The sequence below is a fragment of the Aristolochia californica genome, unplaced genomic scaffold (assembly GCF_029961685.1).
Source record: "Aristolochia californica isolate CCGP_79_NKW_82.1479 unplaced genomic scaffold, dmAriCali1.0.hap1 SCAF_11, whole genome shotgun sequence".
Taxonomy (NCBI): domain Eukaryota; kingdom Viridiplantae; phylum Streptophyta; class Magnoliopsida; order Piperales; family Aristolochiaceae; genus Aristolochia; species Aristolochia californica.
In genome coordinates, this window is record NW_027181782.1 from 31,515,152 (window position 1) to 31,532,240 (window position 17,089).

Consider the following 17,089-nt stretch of genomic DNA (forward strand, 5'->3'; position numbering starts at 1 on the left):
CAAAAATGTGGCTTAGGGTTTAACATTTGATATATTTAAATCAGGACAAAATTTGCCATGGGTCTTACATATGGAATCTTATTCATTAAAATAAATACTTTTACTTAATTTTAACTCCATTCCATTTTCCTCTTTATTTAATCCCCTTCATTCCACTACATTCCTCCAAATCCCTTCCCATGGGCCCCACTTCAGATAACAGTACACTCGCGTCATCCCCTTCCCCTTCCGACCACCGAAACCGTTCCCGCTACCGGTACCGGGAACCCCGGGGGCGAACCCGACACACGACCGAATCATCCGATCCTCCGTTTTGTCGCTACGCGACATATCGTCTTAGCCCGCCTTAAAATGCCCCACCCCTATCCTGCTGGATGACCAAAATACCCCTAATTAATCTGTCACGCAGCAAACATGACCCCTGCCATGCCGAGGTACAGAGAGAGAATCAAAATCATCACGAAACGCACAAACTAACCGCCGATCCTCCCCCCATCCCCCCCAAACTCATCGCCGATCTTTTCCACCAAGAAGCGCTTCTCATGTGATTCTCATAATAAGGAATGTGAGAATAGTGGGAGCTGCCCTTTTGTGCGATCTTTCAGTGCCTTCGAGAGGACTGTCAAATACAAATACTTTATTTGTTCCTTTCCTGCGAAGAACTCAAAAATTCTTTTTAAAAAGGTACAAAAGCCATCAGAAAAAGGGGTCGTCGAGGATCAATATTATTTCTACGTCCATGCCAAACGTGTCAGGATTACGATCCTTGTGCGTGTTCGATTCGATGCTGTCCGTTGGATTGAGTCATCGAGTTTCCGTTATCGGGTCTGTAACTGTCGAGACGGACGGACGGTACTCGGCTTTCAGAAGTGAAAACAGATCTTAACCGTTGAAAGGGACGGGAACACAGTGTATGAGTTGGATGACACGTAGGAAGAATTTGTGGGTGATGTGGCGGCGTGGGGCATGACGTTAAAGGGAGGGCCTTTTTGGTGAGGAAATGCGGAGACAGAGAGAGAGAAGAAGACAGAGAAGCGTCTTGTGATGCATTTAAGCGCGGTTTTGAAGGGCGGAACCTTCAATATTTCCGTCTCTTGGAGTGATTTGGTCGAAAAGTTGGGGCCAGAGAGCTTCGAGATCGCATCTGGAGCTTCGTCTCTTCATGAGTATTGGGTTCAAGGTGGTTCTTCTCTTCTTGGTTGCGGAATTTTCAGATGCTCTGTGTCTCAAGATAGTGGAGAATTTTACGGATTTTCAGTGGGTTTTTTAATCTAAATGTGGGTTCATATTGGATTGCTTGATTGTTTCGCTGAAGGGGTGTGGATTGTTCTTGGTTTCGACGCAGATTCCTGAGGATTGGAAGATGTCTGTTTTGGTTTTTCTTCCTGGTTGTGAAATTTGATGAGTTTCTTTTTTAGTCTCGTGGAGGTGGAAGACGGTGTGCGTGGATTTTGTATCGGCGGGTTCAGTGGGATTTTTTCTGTCGCTGAGATCTATCTTGTTTTTATGGATTTCTATTTTTATTTTTATTTTTTTGTTCATGGGATTAAGCTTTTTCTTTTTCCTTTTCTCTGTTCTTCTTCCCGTGAGCTTTTCGCTTATCTATCTCTACTTTTATTTGGTGAAGAACCTGATTCCTCTGGGAAGTCCCGTCGAGGTTACCTTTTTTTTTTTTTTACCTTCTCTTTGGTGACTTTTTCTTATCTTTTCCAAGCTCAGAGTTTGGGGTCCCTGAAAAACAATATCCTTAACTGTATCCTTCGGGAGTTCGCACTGGGCAAAAATCGATACCAGAGATGTTGCTGGCGATGAAAATGGAGTTTCTTTTCTTTCTTCTGGTACCGAATCCCCCCCAATTTTCGCTTTTCTTTCCGCCTCTTTTATCAGCTAAACCTCCGGAAAAACCTCACATGCGATTCTCGCATTTACTCTCCCTTTCATTTCTCTTTATGCCTCTTTCTCGCATTTTCAGTGCTTTCAGTTAATCAAGGTGTAGGTGCAGTATCCCTTCAATTTTCTCACAGAGCTCTTAAGTCTGCTTGCAGCTGTTGGAAAGAAATAGGTTTTCTGAGGCGATATTCCCGGTTTTTAGTATTCCGAGGCGCGAGATCTTTTCACCCTTTACAACAGTCTGGTATTTTGTTTTTTGGCCTTTTCCTCTTTTTCTTCTGGAGGCCCGATGGAACAGTTTTTCCTCTTATCTGGACTATGGACTGCTTTGTTCAGTTCTTCCTCTGTTTGCTATCTTTCAAGGCCAATAGATCTCCTACGCGCTGTTCCGGATGCTATTTTCCCTGTTTCATCATCTGCAATGCGCTCAATGCTCTAGTTTGCTTTTTCTTGAGGTATCTGGATGGATTGAACTTTCTTTTCTGGTATCCCGTACTTGATCTTTGTTCTATCCTGACAAACTCGTTTTCCTAATATGCGTTTCGGCAAAAGCCGTTTTGGTGAATTTCACAGTTGGGTGGTGCTATTTCGTCATCCATTTCTGTAACATTTTCAATGCTCGTCCTCCCGAGGAGCCAGGATCGGTTACTTCTCGCCTACTCTTCCGGTCGTCATTCTTTATTATATGTTTTATTTTATTTTTTGGGAGGAGTTCCCTTTCTCTGCACAAATATTGTTGTTCAACACCCCCTTTCGCATCCTCACTTTCCTTGGCTTCATACTCTTCCCGTCTCTCTGTGTCGTGATTCTTTTCGCAGCACGGGAGGTCTTTTCTACTCTCCCCTTTTTGTCAGTTGTCAAGGTGAACTCTTTTTTTTTCTTCTGAATTTTCGGTTAATATTCGCATTGAATCTGCTTCGCCAAGCATTTTCTATTTCGATTTTGATCGCTTTCCTCAGGCACAGGTATTCTCCTCGATTTCTTTTATTCTTATTGGCTTTCTCTTTTGTTTACTGAATCAGGTCAGTAGATCATTTCTGTGAATCGATATCGATCGACTTCCGCCATTGGCGGTGTTCTCCATTGATGCGCGTTTTGTCAAAAATGGAAAAAGCTCGAGAGATTAGACGTAACGGGACCCGCTTTCCGCCTGGCAAGCGACTGCCGAAGGCCTCGTCTGGACACAAGCTCATGTCTGGTGCGCTGTTTGAATTTACCATATTACCCATGTTCATTTCCATTCAATTCACCGCAGAAACAAACAAATCGGTCGATTTGTCTGCGTCTGTTCAATTCTTCTGCCTGGGCTGGTTTGTGATGAGAGGGGAGGATAGTGTTCGCCTCGTTATCGTTTATCGATTAATCACTTGTTTTTTTCTCGCTTCTTTTGTGCAGCATTGAATGGCGGAGACGTGGATTTTTGCGAGAGACCGAAGAGAGAGAAGATCAGGGCTTCAAGCCTTCTGGGCAGAGCGACCTCCAGCAACGAAGATAACGGGATGGGTGGCGGCTCCGAAGGAGAAGAAGAGCTCCGTCCCCCACCTTCTAGCCGAAGAATTAAGTTCAACGGCAAAGTGGGTGATCCTGATTCCTTCCTCAACAGATTTTCTTTCCTTTTTCCTTTTCGGGGTCTCATTTTTTGGTTTTCCCTGGATTTCAGGCATTCGACGAATGCAATGCTGTCGATCCCGCTTCTGTTCCCCGGAAACTCCGTTCAGGTATAAAAAAGAAGAAACTGCATTTCCTAGCTTCTGTACTTGGAGGATTTCCATGCAACTTTCTGTGGTTTTTGCTCTAAAGCCAAAGAACTGAGAGAAGTATTGGCTGTTTTAGTATCTCAAGTTTGGAAGCGTTTTTGTTATTTCTTTTTTGCAGCTATGAGTAAGCGAAATCGTGAGTCCGTCTCCCCACCTTTGCCAGATGCAAAGAAGCATCACACATCCAACGGAGCTGACTGGTCTGTCATTAATGGTGCCAGAAAATCCAAACAAATCCTTGTGAGTTCGTAAAAAGTTATTGAATTGCTGTTCCTTCCTCCTTTTCCAGTTCATTTAATCAGTTTTCCTTTATGCAGAAGACAGGAAGCATGGATAAGTCTCCCAAACGAGTTCCCTCATCCTCAATTACTAAGGATGAGGAAGAAGTGGTTGAGGCTTTGTACGCTTTGGCCTGTATATCCGCTTGTGACAAACCAAGTAAAAGCAAAGGAGATCGTAAATCAACTATGGCCAAGCCGGCACCTCTTCCGGTTATTAGTGCAAGCTCGCTACCTCCACAAGAAGGTTCCTTAAATTTTCGTGTTGCTTCAAAAGAGGAAATTGAGGAAATTGAGAAACTTCCAGACTTAACTGGTGTAACAGTTGCAAGTAATCTTGCCTCTAGCAGAGACGAATCGCTTGATAATACAGTAAAGGTTGAATCAGAGACAGAACCCACTCCCACTCCCACTGCCACTGCCACTGCCTCTCTGGTAGAACAGCCCAATGCCTTGGAGCCTGAAAAACTAAATCTTGGTAGGAGTCATGGTGCACAGAATGATGTCGAGACAATTTCTCTGTTGCCTAAGAATGAATGCAAAGAAAATCCAAAAGTGAATGAATGTGTCAACTTCTTGAATCCTATGGGTGTTTCATCCAATTCATGTTCAGGAAACAGGTGAGTACTTGTTTGGTTTTTATCTTTTTGCTTTCATTGGCTTCTTTCTGTTTTTTGGCTCCTCCAGTGCAAGACTAAGCTGGGTAATCAGCTTAGAATAAGTTTTCTGATCAAGTAACATTTTTTTTTTTTTCAGATTGTGCAATCCACTGCCAGCTGAAGACCCTGCAATTAATAAAACCAGTAATAATGGGACATGGGCGGTAAAGCCTTTTGCCAAATTTCTGACAATCATTCTTGAACTTTTTTTTTTTCTCCTTTCAGTTGAGTAATGATGTAAGTAGTGTCTTACCTTGTGGCCTTTGGGGTTATTTTAGGCTATCTCTGCTTCAACAAATCAGTCAGAAGCTAAACCAGCAAAGAATTCAGCATTATGGCCAGATTCTGCAAATTATGCAAGCAGAGCTGTTTCATCTGGAAATGATGTTTTGATGGCAAAGGTCAGTTATTATGTATGCTTGCAAAAACTATTTACTTCCGTTTTTTTTTCTTCATATTTTTTTAAACACTGTTACTGGGTTTGCAGCTTCCCCAAGCCCTTGCTGATAAAAGACCGTCGTGGAAACGATGTGCAACTCATGTGTACATAAGCAGACTCATCCATGGCTATCAAGGGTCAGAGAAAAAGAACAAGTGGGCACTTCCACTTTCAACCAACGAATCAAAGCCAAATGATGGAGCAAAGCAAGTTGTTTCTGCATCTATAACTGAGTTGCCTAGCCTGAAAACCGGAACCTACGACATTGTTTCATCAGGCACAGATGTTTTGGCTGTAGAGAAGAATCTGCAAGACGGCAGAGTTCGTCAAGATAACAGGCTCCTTCAGGATCAGCAAGCATCTGCCACCTCAAGTAGCTATGGACTGCATAAGCAAGTAAATCATACTTCTCTGTGTGCAACAAGTGATATAGATGAACTTACCTGTCATCACGGACTACAAGCTTGTTAAAGAACACTGCTTGTCATCTCGTGCATTACTCACTAAAATCGTTTTTTGGTTTTCTTGACAGAGGTGTGATTTTCTGTCCTTGTTGCCTGGTTCTGGTTCTGGGTTGGAGCCCTCTGCAGCAAGTCAAGTTTCTTACTTACAGTCACTTATTCAACATCAACCTCATCATCCAGCTATGCCTTCCTCTCTCCCCCATACTCGTTATTCTTCACCTTATTCTGACCAGATAGCTGCAGCCGCAGCCAAAGCTCAGCAGGTAACTAACTCCCTGGGTCTTTTATTGATACTGGCTGCAGAAGTAGGTGTTTCTTTCATACCTGATGTTTCTTGTATGTTCAATTAATCATTCAAATGACTGATTGTTGATGATTATTTATGAATGGTGTTGCAGCTACCACAACATCTCCCCAACAATCCCTACAGCCCACATCTTGTTCGGTCAAGCACGGTCAGCAAGCAGCAGCAGCAGCAACAACAGCAGAACCAGTTGTGGGCAGCTCAATTGGCACAATACAGATCGTCCAACATTGCTTCCCCTGATCTCTCAAGATGGCCAAATGGGAGACAGGAGTCTTCCCCAGTAATTCCTCCGACCACCACATCGTCATCAATGATGGATGCTCTCGGAGGTATCAAGTACCTAACCACCAACCAGCAGCAGTTCTTTGCAAACATGCCCCCATCAAGAGCGGCCAGGCCGCTTCACACCGGTAGCTATGAGGATGGTGGTGTTGGGTTCCGGTCAGATGTTCCACCCCATTTGCAGTTACTCTGCAATGCCCAACACATTTAAAGCGGATGCATGGATGGACGGACTAACTTGGCGTAAATTGTTTTATTCTTTTGCAAGAAGGCACGGTTCAAAGAGGAATGGAGATTGGATCCGCTTTGGGTCTACCATGGACGAATGGGATAGCAATCCGAGAACAGGCGGCTCAGAGGATGTTCTGCTCCAAGGAGAAGACATAGGAGAGCTGAAAGCTCTAAAATACATGTATGCTTGCCCATTGGAAGAGAAGCAAAAGGATGATGCACTTTCGGCCTTCACCAGTTTTAGTGTATATGAATTATGACAAACAAACGATAAAAGATAGAAAAACTTCTCTGTCGATGATGATGATGATGATGATGATGGTTTTGAAGAGTGCAATTTCTTAGCAAAAAGTCTAAACATTTATGAAGGGCCTTGAATTGTATTCAAGGACGAGACATTGTTGACATGTTACTGTCAGAATACATGGCACTTCAGGTTAAGTCAGATCATTAGCATGCAAAAAGTTACTGCAGAAACTCTAGTCTTAATGCTGGCATGTGCAGACTAACCGATCTCACAGTTTCACTACGGCAGAAATCAGATCATTAATAGGCCAAAAGCTACTGCAGAAACTCTAGTTTTAATGCTGGCATGTGCAAATTAACAACTTCCACAATCAATAATGGAGTATATGATAGCCACCCATTTGTAAAGTGGTTGTTAGATTTTTCTCACTCTGTTAATATATATATCATTTTAAAAAACAAAAGGACAAAAAAGGTGACAAAATGAAGTGTCCATCAGCTAAATTTTATGTAATTATATGAAATGAAGTTAGTTGTAATTATAGCTTCTTTTTGTTTTCAATATTTTATAAGGGATGAGAAGAGATCCAGGAAGTTATTTTGAATGCCATGTTCATACTGACCTCAAAAGTTTGTGTTGAGTTTGAAAATGCATTACAAAATATTGCAAACTTGACTCCCCTTCCCACTTGTTTAATGAAATGATCATCAACAAATAAACTAAACGTGTTATCAAAAAGAAAAAAATTGAAGAGAAAGCAAAACTCAGAGGCAACAGGTTTATTCAATGATGAAAAGAAACATAAAAAACTCACAAACATATCCCCATTTGCAAGTTCTTGTTAAGTTGTGGAACCTAATTAACACCTTATGCTGTGTCGTGGATTGACCTTCACAGTAAGGTCGTCATGGGGTTGGAAGGGGAGCGGAGAGCCCCCGAAAGGTCCACGATATATTGATTGTTGTTTCATGAACAATAACTTGGGGATTTCACACTTATAATTCGATTGCCTTAATTTTCCATGTATATTTAGGGGCATCGTTGTTAAGGTTTTTATCATTCAGAGAAGGATCATCAGTTGCGGCCGAGAGAGGTTAGAGAAAAAAACTTGTAAGTGTGTGTTATTTCTTTTATAAACTATTTCGTCTTCATAGTGAATTATTGCAACGGCGGAAGTCAGAACCTAGTCTCACCTTGAAACGAACTTGTATAAATCTTATTGTATTTTCGTGTTTACTTTTTTCTCCTTTTGCGATTATTAATGCTCTCGCTAGTGTTGAACTAGGGCGTCTAATTCCTTTCCAGTTCCTACCTGAAAAATTATTCAAGAAAAAATGGTGTACTATTTTTACAACTTCAGAGGGAAAACAATAATGGGAAATCTACAAACAAGATTTATGCAGCATTGAAGCCAGTAAACTATAAAGTTACTAGAAAGTGAAGATAAGTAGTGTCTTGAATCAGATTTCCAATTAAACATAAAGTACTAGCTTGTTGTTTGGTGAAGTAACGGTTGTGAGGCACTCACTATTGGATTAGGGAGAAAAAAATAAACTATGTACATGTGTTTAAATGATAAACAATAGTTAAAGCAACAAATGCGACTCACATCCAACTGTTCAAGTAACTTGGCAACATTCTTTGATGGATCCAGAGTTCTCAATGTGATAAGCACAAAGGAGTTGAGCAACAAATCCTCTGTCAAACCTAATGTACTCCTACTAAATTAATGTTGATTTAGTCCTACATCTTTTAGTTCATGCGAAGTGAACTCAAAGCTCACAAATAAAACTACCCAGTGCAAATTGAGAAAACGTAAAATTAAAGAAGACAACAACAGACCTTTGGGTTCTGTCTTGCACTGGTTTAATTAAAGCTAGGTTGATTGAATTCCTCCCAGCAAAACAAAAAAAAAAGGCCTTCTCTTCTTGTCCGTGATTGAATTCCTCTAGTGCCATTGCAACACTCCTGTGAAATTCTGCTTCATTAATCTGATGGAAACCAAAGGATGAGATTGCATACCTGTTGCTGTAAGGTGGTTTGCCTGCTAAACTTCGAGGGTGTAGCCTCCTCCCAAAGCTGTCTTCTCTGTGTCCTCCCCTCTGGCCATCCCTCTCTTTTATTCCCTTTGCCTGTGCAGCCTTCAACTTACTGTCCTTGGGAGGGGCCCACTTCAGTGCGTCTGAAGGTCCCTTCCAAACCCCCCTTTACTGCTGTAATTCCCTTTTTGCCCTTTCTGCTGTATACTCGGGTTATCATTGGCCTAACGTTATGCCCCCCTTTGAGAGCCACCTTATCCTCAAGGTGAAAGGAAGGGAAATGGGAATGGGTAACAATATATGGTTCCCAGGTTGCTTCAAAGTTTGGCAGGTCTTGCCATTGGACCAATACCTCAAGAGGTCACCCCGGAAGTTGGTGAGTATTAAGGACATTGGCTGGCAGGACAAAGAGAGTGAGGTCATCGGTGAGGATGGTGGGGCAGTCGTAGTTTTCTTCAGCTGGCTGACATGGAAAACCGGATGGATTTTGGTGTAAGGCAGTAGATCTCACTCTAAGCGACTGCACCAATCCTTTCCAGCACTTGGTAGGGTCCATAAAAACGTGGAGCAAGCTTTTCATTAAGTTTGCTAGCCAGGAACTTGAGGCGATAGGTTGGAGCTTGAGGTTGACAAATTCCCTTTGGCAAAGACCCACAAATTAGAGTGGTTCAGAGTCCCTGCACTTACAATGGAGTGCAAAATTTTAAAAAATCAGTAAAAGGGAGATCAGAATAATATGAAAAATATGTGTTGAATTTTTGGAAAAGAAAAAAACTTTCATCTTTTGTGCTCCCCCTTTCTTGAATATTTTGGTCACATAAAAATTAACATAACATGTGGAACAAAATACCTCTTTCTTGTACTTCTCTCTCTCAAACTGGGGATAAAAAGGACAAGGAGACCCAGCTTGGACAAAACACAATATGGGAGAAGAAAATCACTCCTAGCCGTACAACAAAGCTCCATACACCAATCAAAATAGTCATAGTCTGAATCACACTCCGCTCAATTTTAAAGGCGGTAAACTAGCCCAACTTTAGGGTTTAAAAAAGTGATTACTCACTTTTTAAGGGTAGCTCAAACACAAATCACCTCTTGGGTGAAGAATAAAAAACTTTACTCAAGCTGGATGTTGGGCACACTCCTATACTTTTTAGGTAGTGGGTCCAGGCATTGCTCTAAAGTGATAAAAACACAAGATGATAAACTGAAAAAATACTCTAGGAAAACAACTTTAACCGAAAGGAGGCGACTATGCAACACTCATACTTCCAAAGTGACCTTCTTTTTTTTTTGGGGAAAACTAGGGGAGACTATAATGGTAGAACTTAATAAACTTGACCAAATATAACTTTTTTGGGATGAGCACAATTTTTCAGAGTTAACTATGCAGAAGATATACAACCAAGTAACAATAACACAAAACTTGAAAACAGCATCGATGCAAGATATTGCATATCTTGAATGAGCACATCATGGAGTGATTAAGTTAGACCAAAACTCTCTGATTAGAAGACAAATTTGGCTAAAAAATTCGGATTTTAGGAGAAAAAGGAAAATCAAATCACTTCAATGCCTGGAGAGTCAATAAGAGAAAAAATAAGGCGATTCCAAGACAATTATAAATTGGGGCTTGGGCAGCAGCAAACCACCTTGGTGACTGCTGCCCCACTGGGATGAAATTTTGGACCTTGCCAATGATCTTCACATCACTTCGAATCATGTTCCAAGATCGGTAAAGGCTGAAATAGATAAAAAGGCTAAAGAAGGTGTTACGATTAATACAGAGGAGCCTAAGTGGATGTGAAGGCTAGGCGCTCCGCATCTTGTTCCATTGTTTCCTTTGCTCTATTTTTTTTAGTTTAGTTGTGTTTTATGTTCGGCTGCTCTTTCAAACCTGCTGGGATAAACAATTGTACATTCCCCTCTCTATATACATAGTAACTCTAAAGATCTCTCCCATAAATATTTGATTCTAAATTAAGTAAGCTAACTAATAAAAAAAAGTTTGACTTGATTTGGACTTGTATTGACCATCATATGGCATATTCTTTGAAAACTGCCCAAACTGGGAAACTTTCTCATAAGCTCAATACAGTATTGCTGACATTCCTTATAAAAACAAAATTTTTGGTGAGATAAAAAATATTAACTTCCTAATTTTTATTCCAGTGACTAAGGGTGGCATCGAGCCTAACCGAGTCAAGCCCAAACCTGCCTATGTTCGAGCTGAGGTTGATTTAAATATTTCAAGCTCGAACCGAACCCAGCCTCGAGCCTAAAATTATCATCGAGCTCGAGCCCAATAATTTTAACCGAGTTTGAGCTCGACCTCTAACATACATTTAAAACTTTACAAAAAATATATGTCAAATAAACTGTATATAAAATTATGCATACATTTTACATAAAATTGGGCATGACCTCTACTTAAAATTGGGTATGACCTATATACATAATTCCTGCATAAAATTGGGCTTGTGCCAAGGGAGAGGTAGGCCTGGTTAGCTAATAATCCACATTGATTTGTTGCTAAAGTCTACGGAATAAATGACTCCAATCAGTAGATAAGAGTAGGCATGGCATCGAGTCGAGCCGAGCTTGAACCTGCATATGTTCAAGCTAGGCTTGATTTAAATATTTAGAACTCAAGCTCGAGCCGAGCCTAGCCTCAAGCCTAAAATTGTAATCGAACTCGAGCCCAAGAATTTTAATTGAGTTCGAGCTCCAACCTACTAAAATTGGGCATGACCTCTTATACATAAATCCTATATAAAATTGTCTATACACTCTGCATAAAATTGTTCATAAACACAACAAAATAGTATGCATAAACTTTATTTAATAATCAAACACAAAAATTTAAATGTAATATCGATATCAAATTTACAATCACCCAAACAAAAAAATATAATCCAGTATACATCTATGTCTTAAACACTTTCTTACATTAGGATGGGGTAAAGCTAGTTTATTGCTGGCTTGAAAAACCCATCAAGTCTTATTTTCCTATATGACTTAAATTTTGAGTATGCCTGTTTGTTATACTCAATTGCAGTATTTAGAGAGAGGTACCTTCATCATAACATCTAAAGCTCAGCATTACTTCTCACTTTTCTTTGTATCTCCTTGGTCAACTTTGGAACAATACACTCATGTAGTGAACAAGACATTTGTATCATAGTTAAAGAAATTATGATATTCTAGCCTGACGGTTTTCACATGCACATATTATCAAACAAGTGGTCAGCACTATAACAGATACATATATCGTTATGCAATCAACAAGGATTGCTCGTTTATTTGAGAAAAAAATCAGTGTAAAGCATAACTTACAGAAATAACAGAGCCTAATAAAAAAACAAGATTTTGTAAAAACAAGTTCTGAGAGAATGTAAAAGGGAACAAGATTTTTATTTCTATAAACGGGAACAAGATATTTGCCACTTGAAAAAAAAGATGAAAATCAAAGTAATCTGAGAGAAGGTTGTAACTCGAGGGCAAAGAAGAGATCAGAAAAATGTACGTCAATCAGTGATGCTTCCTCGGTGTGGAAAAACGGGAACAAAAGCGAATATGCTTTCTCGGGATGGAAAAACAGGAACAAAAACGGAATACAAGGTTTCCTCCTTACCGCCCCGGATTTGGTTTGACGCAGCTGGAACAAGCTCCCAAGCAGAACTTCCTACATCATTTAAAAAATAAAAGATGATGCTCCAGTAGGCGATTACAGGAAGAAAGAAAAAGAGACAACAAGGGAGAAGGGGGGAAAGTACCTGTAACCAGAGAAGGCACGCACGATCGTCCCACTGGCTCTGGCCTCTCGGCCCTTGTTTCGGCGTTCGCGAGCTGGAGAAGGGGGATCGTTCACGAACCGGAGAAGGGGGAGCATTAGCGAAAAAGAGGTAGGAGTTTTCGCCTTTCCTCCTTCAATCCCGACTAGAGAGGTTTCTCTTTCGGTCCCGTCCCATATCTTTACCCTAGGTTTAAATAAACAAGCCAGTTCGCGAGAACTGAGCCTCAGTTGGGTTCGGCTCGTTTACTTAAACGAGTCAGAAACCCAATCTCAAATTCGATTTGAGATCAGGTTTAGTCGAACCAAGCTCGAATTCCTCACGAACCGGCTCGGTTCGATGCCACCCCTACCCGCCTCCCGTCTCCCCAAATCCCGGGGCACTCGTTAAGTTAACGAGCCGGCTAGCGAGCTTTCGAACCAAACCATGGTTCGGTCGAGCTTGGCTCGTTAACTTAAACGAGCCTTATCCGGATCTCGAACTCGGTTCAAGAACCAGGTAACTCGAATTGAACTAAGCCGGAACCGAGATGAACTCGAGCCACTCACGAACTGGCTAGGTTCGATGCCACCCCTACCAGTGACCATGACTCACCTTAGGCATCTTGAATTCCCTCTTTCAGCTCCAATACCTGTGGATTGGGATTTTTGGCTTCTCTTGGGCTGAAACAGGCCTGCCAATCTTCTAAAAACCCTTTGTTGAAATTGTCCTTTTGGTTGAAATCTTCTAATCTTTTGACACATTAGGGTTTTGGCTTTTTTGAATCACTTTGTTCACATTGCATTGCCTTGATTTACACTGCATAAGTTCTCAACAGAAAAGAAAAATAATGTCATGAGACTCCACAATTAGCCAAAAGATCAGCTAATCAGTCCTTTTGCAATCGAGGGGTTTGTGGGTCCAAATAACTATCATGTAACTACAAATATCTAAGGTGGAAGGGTGTCATTTTGGTGTTAACGTAGTTATGTCTTTGTGCTACTTTCTTTTTCCGTCTATATGGTTCAGGGATGTCAGTGGGTAGTTTAAACTACTTAACTAACTTATTTTGTGTAAGGCTGAAATGAGGGGTAAATATGTTTTCTCAGCCATATTTTTCGGTGAATAGGATATAAGAGGGAGGAAGGTCATTTTTTACCTCAACCTCCTCTTTCTCTCTTGATGCGGCTTATAACTCACCTATTCCCCATTTCCTCTGTTTGTCTTCTATATTCACAAGTTTCATCTAATTCTAGAACAATAACAGAAAAAGCATTTGGAAAAAGAAACAACATTTGCCAGAAAGATGAAATAAAGATCTGCTTTTAACTTTCGAAAATATAAACAATTCAAATGAATAAGGCGTAAGCTTACCAGCATAAGTCACAAGGTTTAAAATTCTGGTTTTCCGAACTTCATGTCAGGAGAGAAGATGTAGACAAACACATATCCTTAATGGAGGAGGTTATCAGATCTCAGTAAAAAGATGTACTCGAACCTGAGTCTCAACAGGAGTGCTCATTTTAATCTCCTTAGAGAGGCTGCAAAGAAGCCCCATCTCCACTGGAGCTTCCATCTAAGAAGAGATAGGCTCTTACCTGGTGTTTCAATCTCAGAGACTCCTCAGACAGTTGTCGATGGTTCCATAACATAAGCTCCTCATCAGACATTCTCAAATAGCATAGAACAGTGGAAGGGGAAGGAGACAAAAAGGTGTTTTTTTTTTCATGTTTCCTTTGTTATAAACTTGGTTGCTCATGCCAAAGCCAATACTATAGTAATGAAAAATCCTCCACGTCAATTTCAGTAAAGGCCCTTAAAATTCCCATCATGTTCCAAAAATGATATTCTCCGTCCTATCAATTATGAGTTCTGAGCCATCAAATCAACTGGCATTCTTTCTCCATGTAGAGTATACTTGATGATGCTTATTATCTTTGCCAACGCCTCTGAATCCCTTCCTCATGCTACCAATAGTCATGACAAGAACAGGAGCCTGCCCTGAAATGGTGGAATCTTATCAAATCCCTCAAGATAATGTCCCTCCTTTCAGTCTTGGAGACGAACTTCATTATCGTGTGACAGTCATTGCAAATCCTTAAGTTCTTCATCACCCTTAAGGGAGCCAATTTCGGTAATGCAATCATTCCAAAAGCTACTGCCAACTTCTCGCTATGGTGGTTCACAAATGTCTTCTGTTCATCAGAATCATCAGAAGAGTTTGTAGAGATATAACCCATCTCCTTAATTTTCTCCAACATCTGCTCCAATTTGGTGTAAATAAGTTGGATGTCAGGGTGAGATCTATCACCTACCACAAAAGAATGGATACTTGTTCCAACATCAATCCAACTAAGACCTGGTTCCTTCTTTACTCGCCGCTCTTTCATCAAATCTCTCACACTGTTTGCATCTAAATTTTTACCAGCATCCATATACAAGTTGTAAAGTAGAACGTAAGATGCAGAAGCTTGTGGTTCAAGCTCAATTACTCGATTGGCAACACGTTGCCCCACACTTGTATCACCGTGGATTCTACAAGCGCCAAGAAGAGCACGCCACATCACAGGATCACTGCTAAAACTTGAGGTTGCAATGAATTGCTCAGCATCAACCAACCTGCCAGCACGACCAAGAAGATCAACAAGGCAAGCCAAATGCTTGACATTTGGGTCTATGCCATAGTCGTTTTTCATGCACTCCACAAGCCTGAATCCTTCATCTACCAGTCCAGAATGACTGCAAGCAGTAAGAAGCCCAAGGAATGTCACTTCATTTGGGACAACGTCGTGTGTTTCCATTTCTTTATAAAGACTCAAAGCTTCTGCTGCTTGGCCATGTTGAGCATGAGCACAGATCAAGGCAGACCATGACACCAAATCATGATTCTCCATCTCCTTGAAAGTCAGTTTGGCAGAATCAAAATCCCCCGACTTACAATACATCCAAATCTGTGAATTACCAACTATGGTAGAATGATAAAATCCAGCTTTGAGGGCATAACCTTGAAGTTGTTCCCCTGATCTTGAAGTTCCCAAATTTGCACAAGCACTCAATGCACTAGATACAGTAAAATGGTCTGGCTCCTTTCCTGTCCCAAGTAAGCCATAGAACAAACTTTGAGCTTCTTCATATTGCCCATTTCGAATGTATCCTGCAATCATGGATGTCCAGCAGACTATATCTTGTTTCGGGACAGAGGTAAAGCATCTCAATCCTTCCTCAATGGAACCCATCTTAGTGTACAAGTCAATTAGAGCACTTCCTATAAACTCATCAAGATGAAGGTTGTACTTAATTATTTGAGCATGAATTTGCTGCACATGTTCCAAAGCTTCAACAACATTACAAGCTCGCAGTATGCTTGAGAATGTATACTTGGTGGGCCTCATTCCTCTCCTCAGAATCTCAGAGAAAAGACTCAGAGCATCCTCTGCAAGTTTGTCAGAAACATTAGCGTTTGATCTGAAAAATCCAGCAATCATGGCATTAAATGCAACTAGATTATGATTAGGCATGAGTTTGAAAACTTCGATTGCATCTTTTAGCCTTCCAACTTTTGCGTACATGTCAAGAATGGCCCCACCTACAACAACATCCATGTCTAGCCCGACCTTAGTTACTAACCCATGGATTATCTTTCCAAAACTTTCTCCATCGTCAGAAATCGAACATCCCTTAAGAACACTACTTAAAGCATAAGTGTTCATATTCCATCCGTTTCGCTGCATCTGAATGAAAACCCGGAATGCTTCCTTAGTTAAACCAATTCGAACATATGCAGAAATCAAAGAATTCCATGAAACGCTATCTAAATCATCCAAGTTGTCAAACAGAAATCTTGCCTGATCAATCCTACCACACTTCGAGTACATATCAATCAATGAGTTTGCCACAAAATTTTGGAACCCAAAGCCGCCAACAACAATGAGTCCATGGATTATCTTACCAGTTTTCAGATCCCCAGATTGAGCACAGACACTTAATACACAAGCATAAGTGAATTTATCAAGCCTAACTTCAGTCCTCAAGGCAGCCAGAAACAAATTTAAAGCCATATCATAGTGACCTACTTGGGAATATCCAGAAATAACAGAGTTCCAAGAGACAACGTTCCTTTCATGCATTTTATCAAACAGGAGAGTAGCAGAATCCATATCTCCACATTTCCAATATAGATTTAGGAGATTGTTCAATAAAAAGAGAGACGATTTCAAAGAGGTAACAATCATGTGAGCATGAGTTAGCTTTCCCCCAATCAAAGATCCTTTTTTGGTGAATGATTGGATAAGACTTGTGTACTTGAGAGAATCTATCGAAGAACCTGGATAAAGCTTTAGCGGATTTTGAATTGCCACTGATGTAGTAAAACTTTTAGCGCAGTGGAAGAAGAAAAACTCTGAAAAGGCAACAAAACGTTTGCAACAACACCACTGCATTCCACCTCCTAACTACAATGTGAAGTAAGCACCTGCAACTATTGAACATAACATAATGATTATCACATGAACCAATGCAGCAAACAAAATGGCAAGAAAGTCCTGACGAGCCATTAAGACTAACAGCGGAAGAACCACAAACTACACAAACTGAACAGTAGAAGGGAATCAACAAAACATAAACCAAATGATAGCAGACATTGGGGACTCATGAATTGCAAGCATAAGCTGGCACTGCAACTTCAGGAACAACAGTTCTAGGGACAGAACTGCGACATCAAAAC

General features: G+C 40.8%; 2 protein-coding genes across 5 annotated transcripts; one reads left to right on the forward strand and one right to left on the reverse strand.

Moving 5' to 3' along the window:
• The first annotated feature begins 1,042 nt into the window (after window positions 1–1,042).
• LOC137944785 (uncharacterized) lies at window positions 1,043–6,758 on the forward strand. 4 transcript variants are annotated; one of them, XM_068790534.1, is made up of 11 exons: window positions 1,043–1,180; window positions 2,913–3,088; window positions 3,286–3,464; window positions 3,551–3,608; window positions 3,766–3,887; window positions 3,965–4,545; window positions 4,682–4,748; window positions 4,863–4,985; window positions 5,072–5,419; window positions 5,556–5,750; window positions 5,886–6,758. In XM_068790534.1, exons 2-11 carry the CDS (start codon window positions 2,977–2,979, stop codon window positions 6,285–6,287), a joined length of 2,187 nt encoding a protein of 728 aa, XP_068646635.1. In that variant the 5' UTR covers window positions 1,043–1,180; window positions 2,913–2,976; the 3' UTR covers window positions 6,288–6,758. The 4 variants fall into 4 exon arrangements, with proteins under 4 accessions (XP_068646635.1, XP_068646638.1, XP_068646634.1 ...); XM_068790537.1 differs by lacking the exon at window positions 1,043–1,180 and adding an exon at window positions 1,844–2,345; XM_068790533.1 differs by lacking the exon at window positions 1,043–1,180 and adding an exon at window positions 2,192–2,345 and having other exon boundaries at window positions 3,968–4,545.
• A 1,404-nt stretch (window positions 6,759–8,162) lies between these two features.
• On the reverse strand, window positions 8,163–16,805 carry LOC137943783 (pentatricopeptide repeat-containing protein At3g13880). The gene is made up of 2 exons (XM_068789216.1): window positions 13,741–16,805; window positions 8,163–9,270 (listed from the first exon to the last, which is right to left on the reverse strand). Exon 1 carries the CDS (start codon window positions 16,803–16,805, stop codon window positions 14,334–14,336), a length of 2,472 nt encoding a protein of 823 aa, XP_068645317.1. The 3' UTR covers window positions 8,163–9,270; window positions 13,741–14,333.
• Between the last annotated feature and the right edge of the window lie 284 nt (window positions 16,806–17,089).

Coding starts and splice junctions, on each gene's coding strand:
- LOC137944785 (XM_068790537.1), top strand. CDS start 2,209: ATGGACTGCTTTGTTCAGTTCTTCCTCTGTTTGCTATCTTTCAAGGCC. Junction 3,888..3,964: donor GAAAATCCAAACAAATCCTT/GTGAGTTCGTAA, acceptor TCCTTTATGCAG/AAGACAGGAAGCATGGATAA. Junction 4,546..4,681: donor AATTCATGTTCAGGAAACAG/GTGAGTACTTGT, acceptor TTTTTTTTTCAG/ATTGTGCAATCCACTGCCAG.
- LOC137943783 (XM_068789216.1), bottom strand. CDS start 16,805: ATGCAGTGGTGTTGTTGCAAACGTTTTGTTGCCTTTTCAGAGTTTTTC.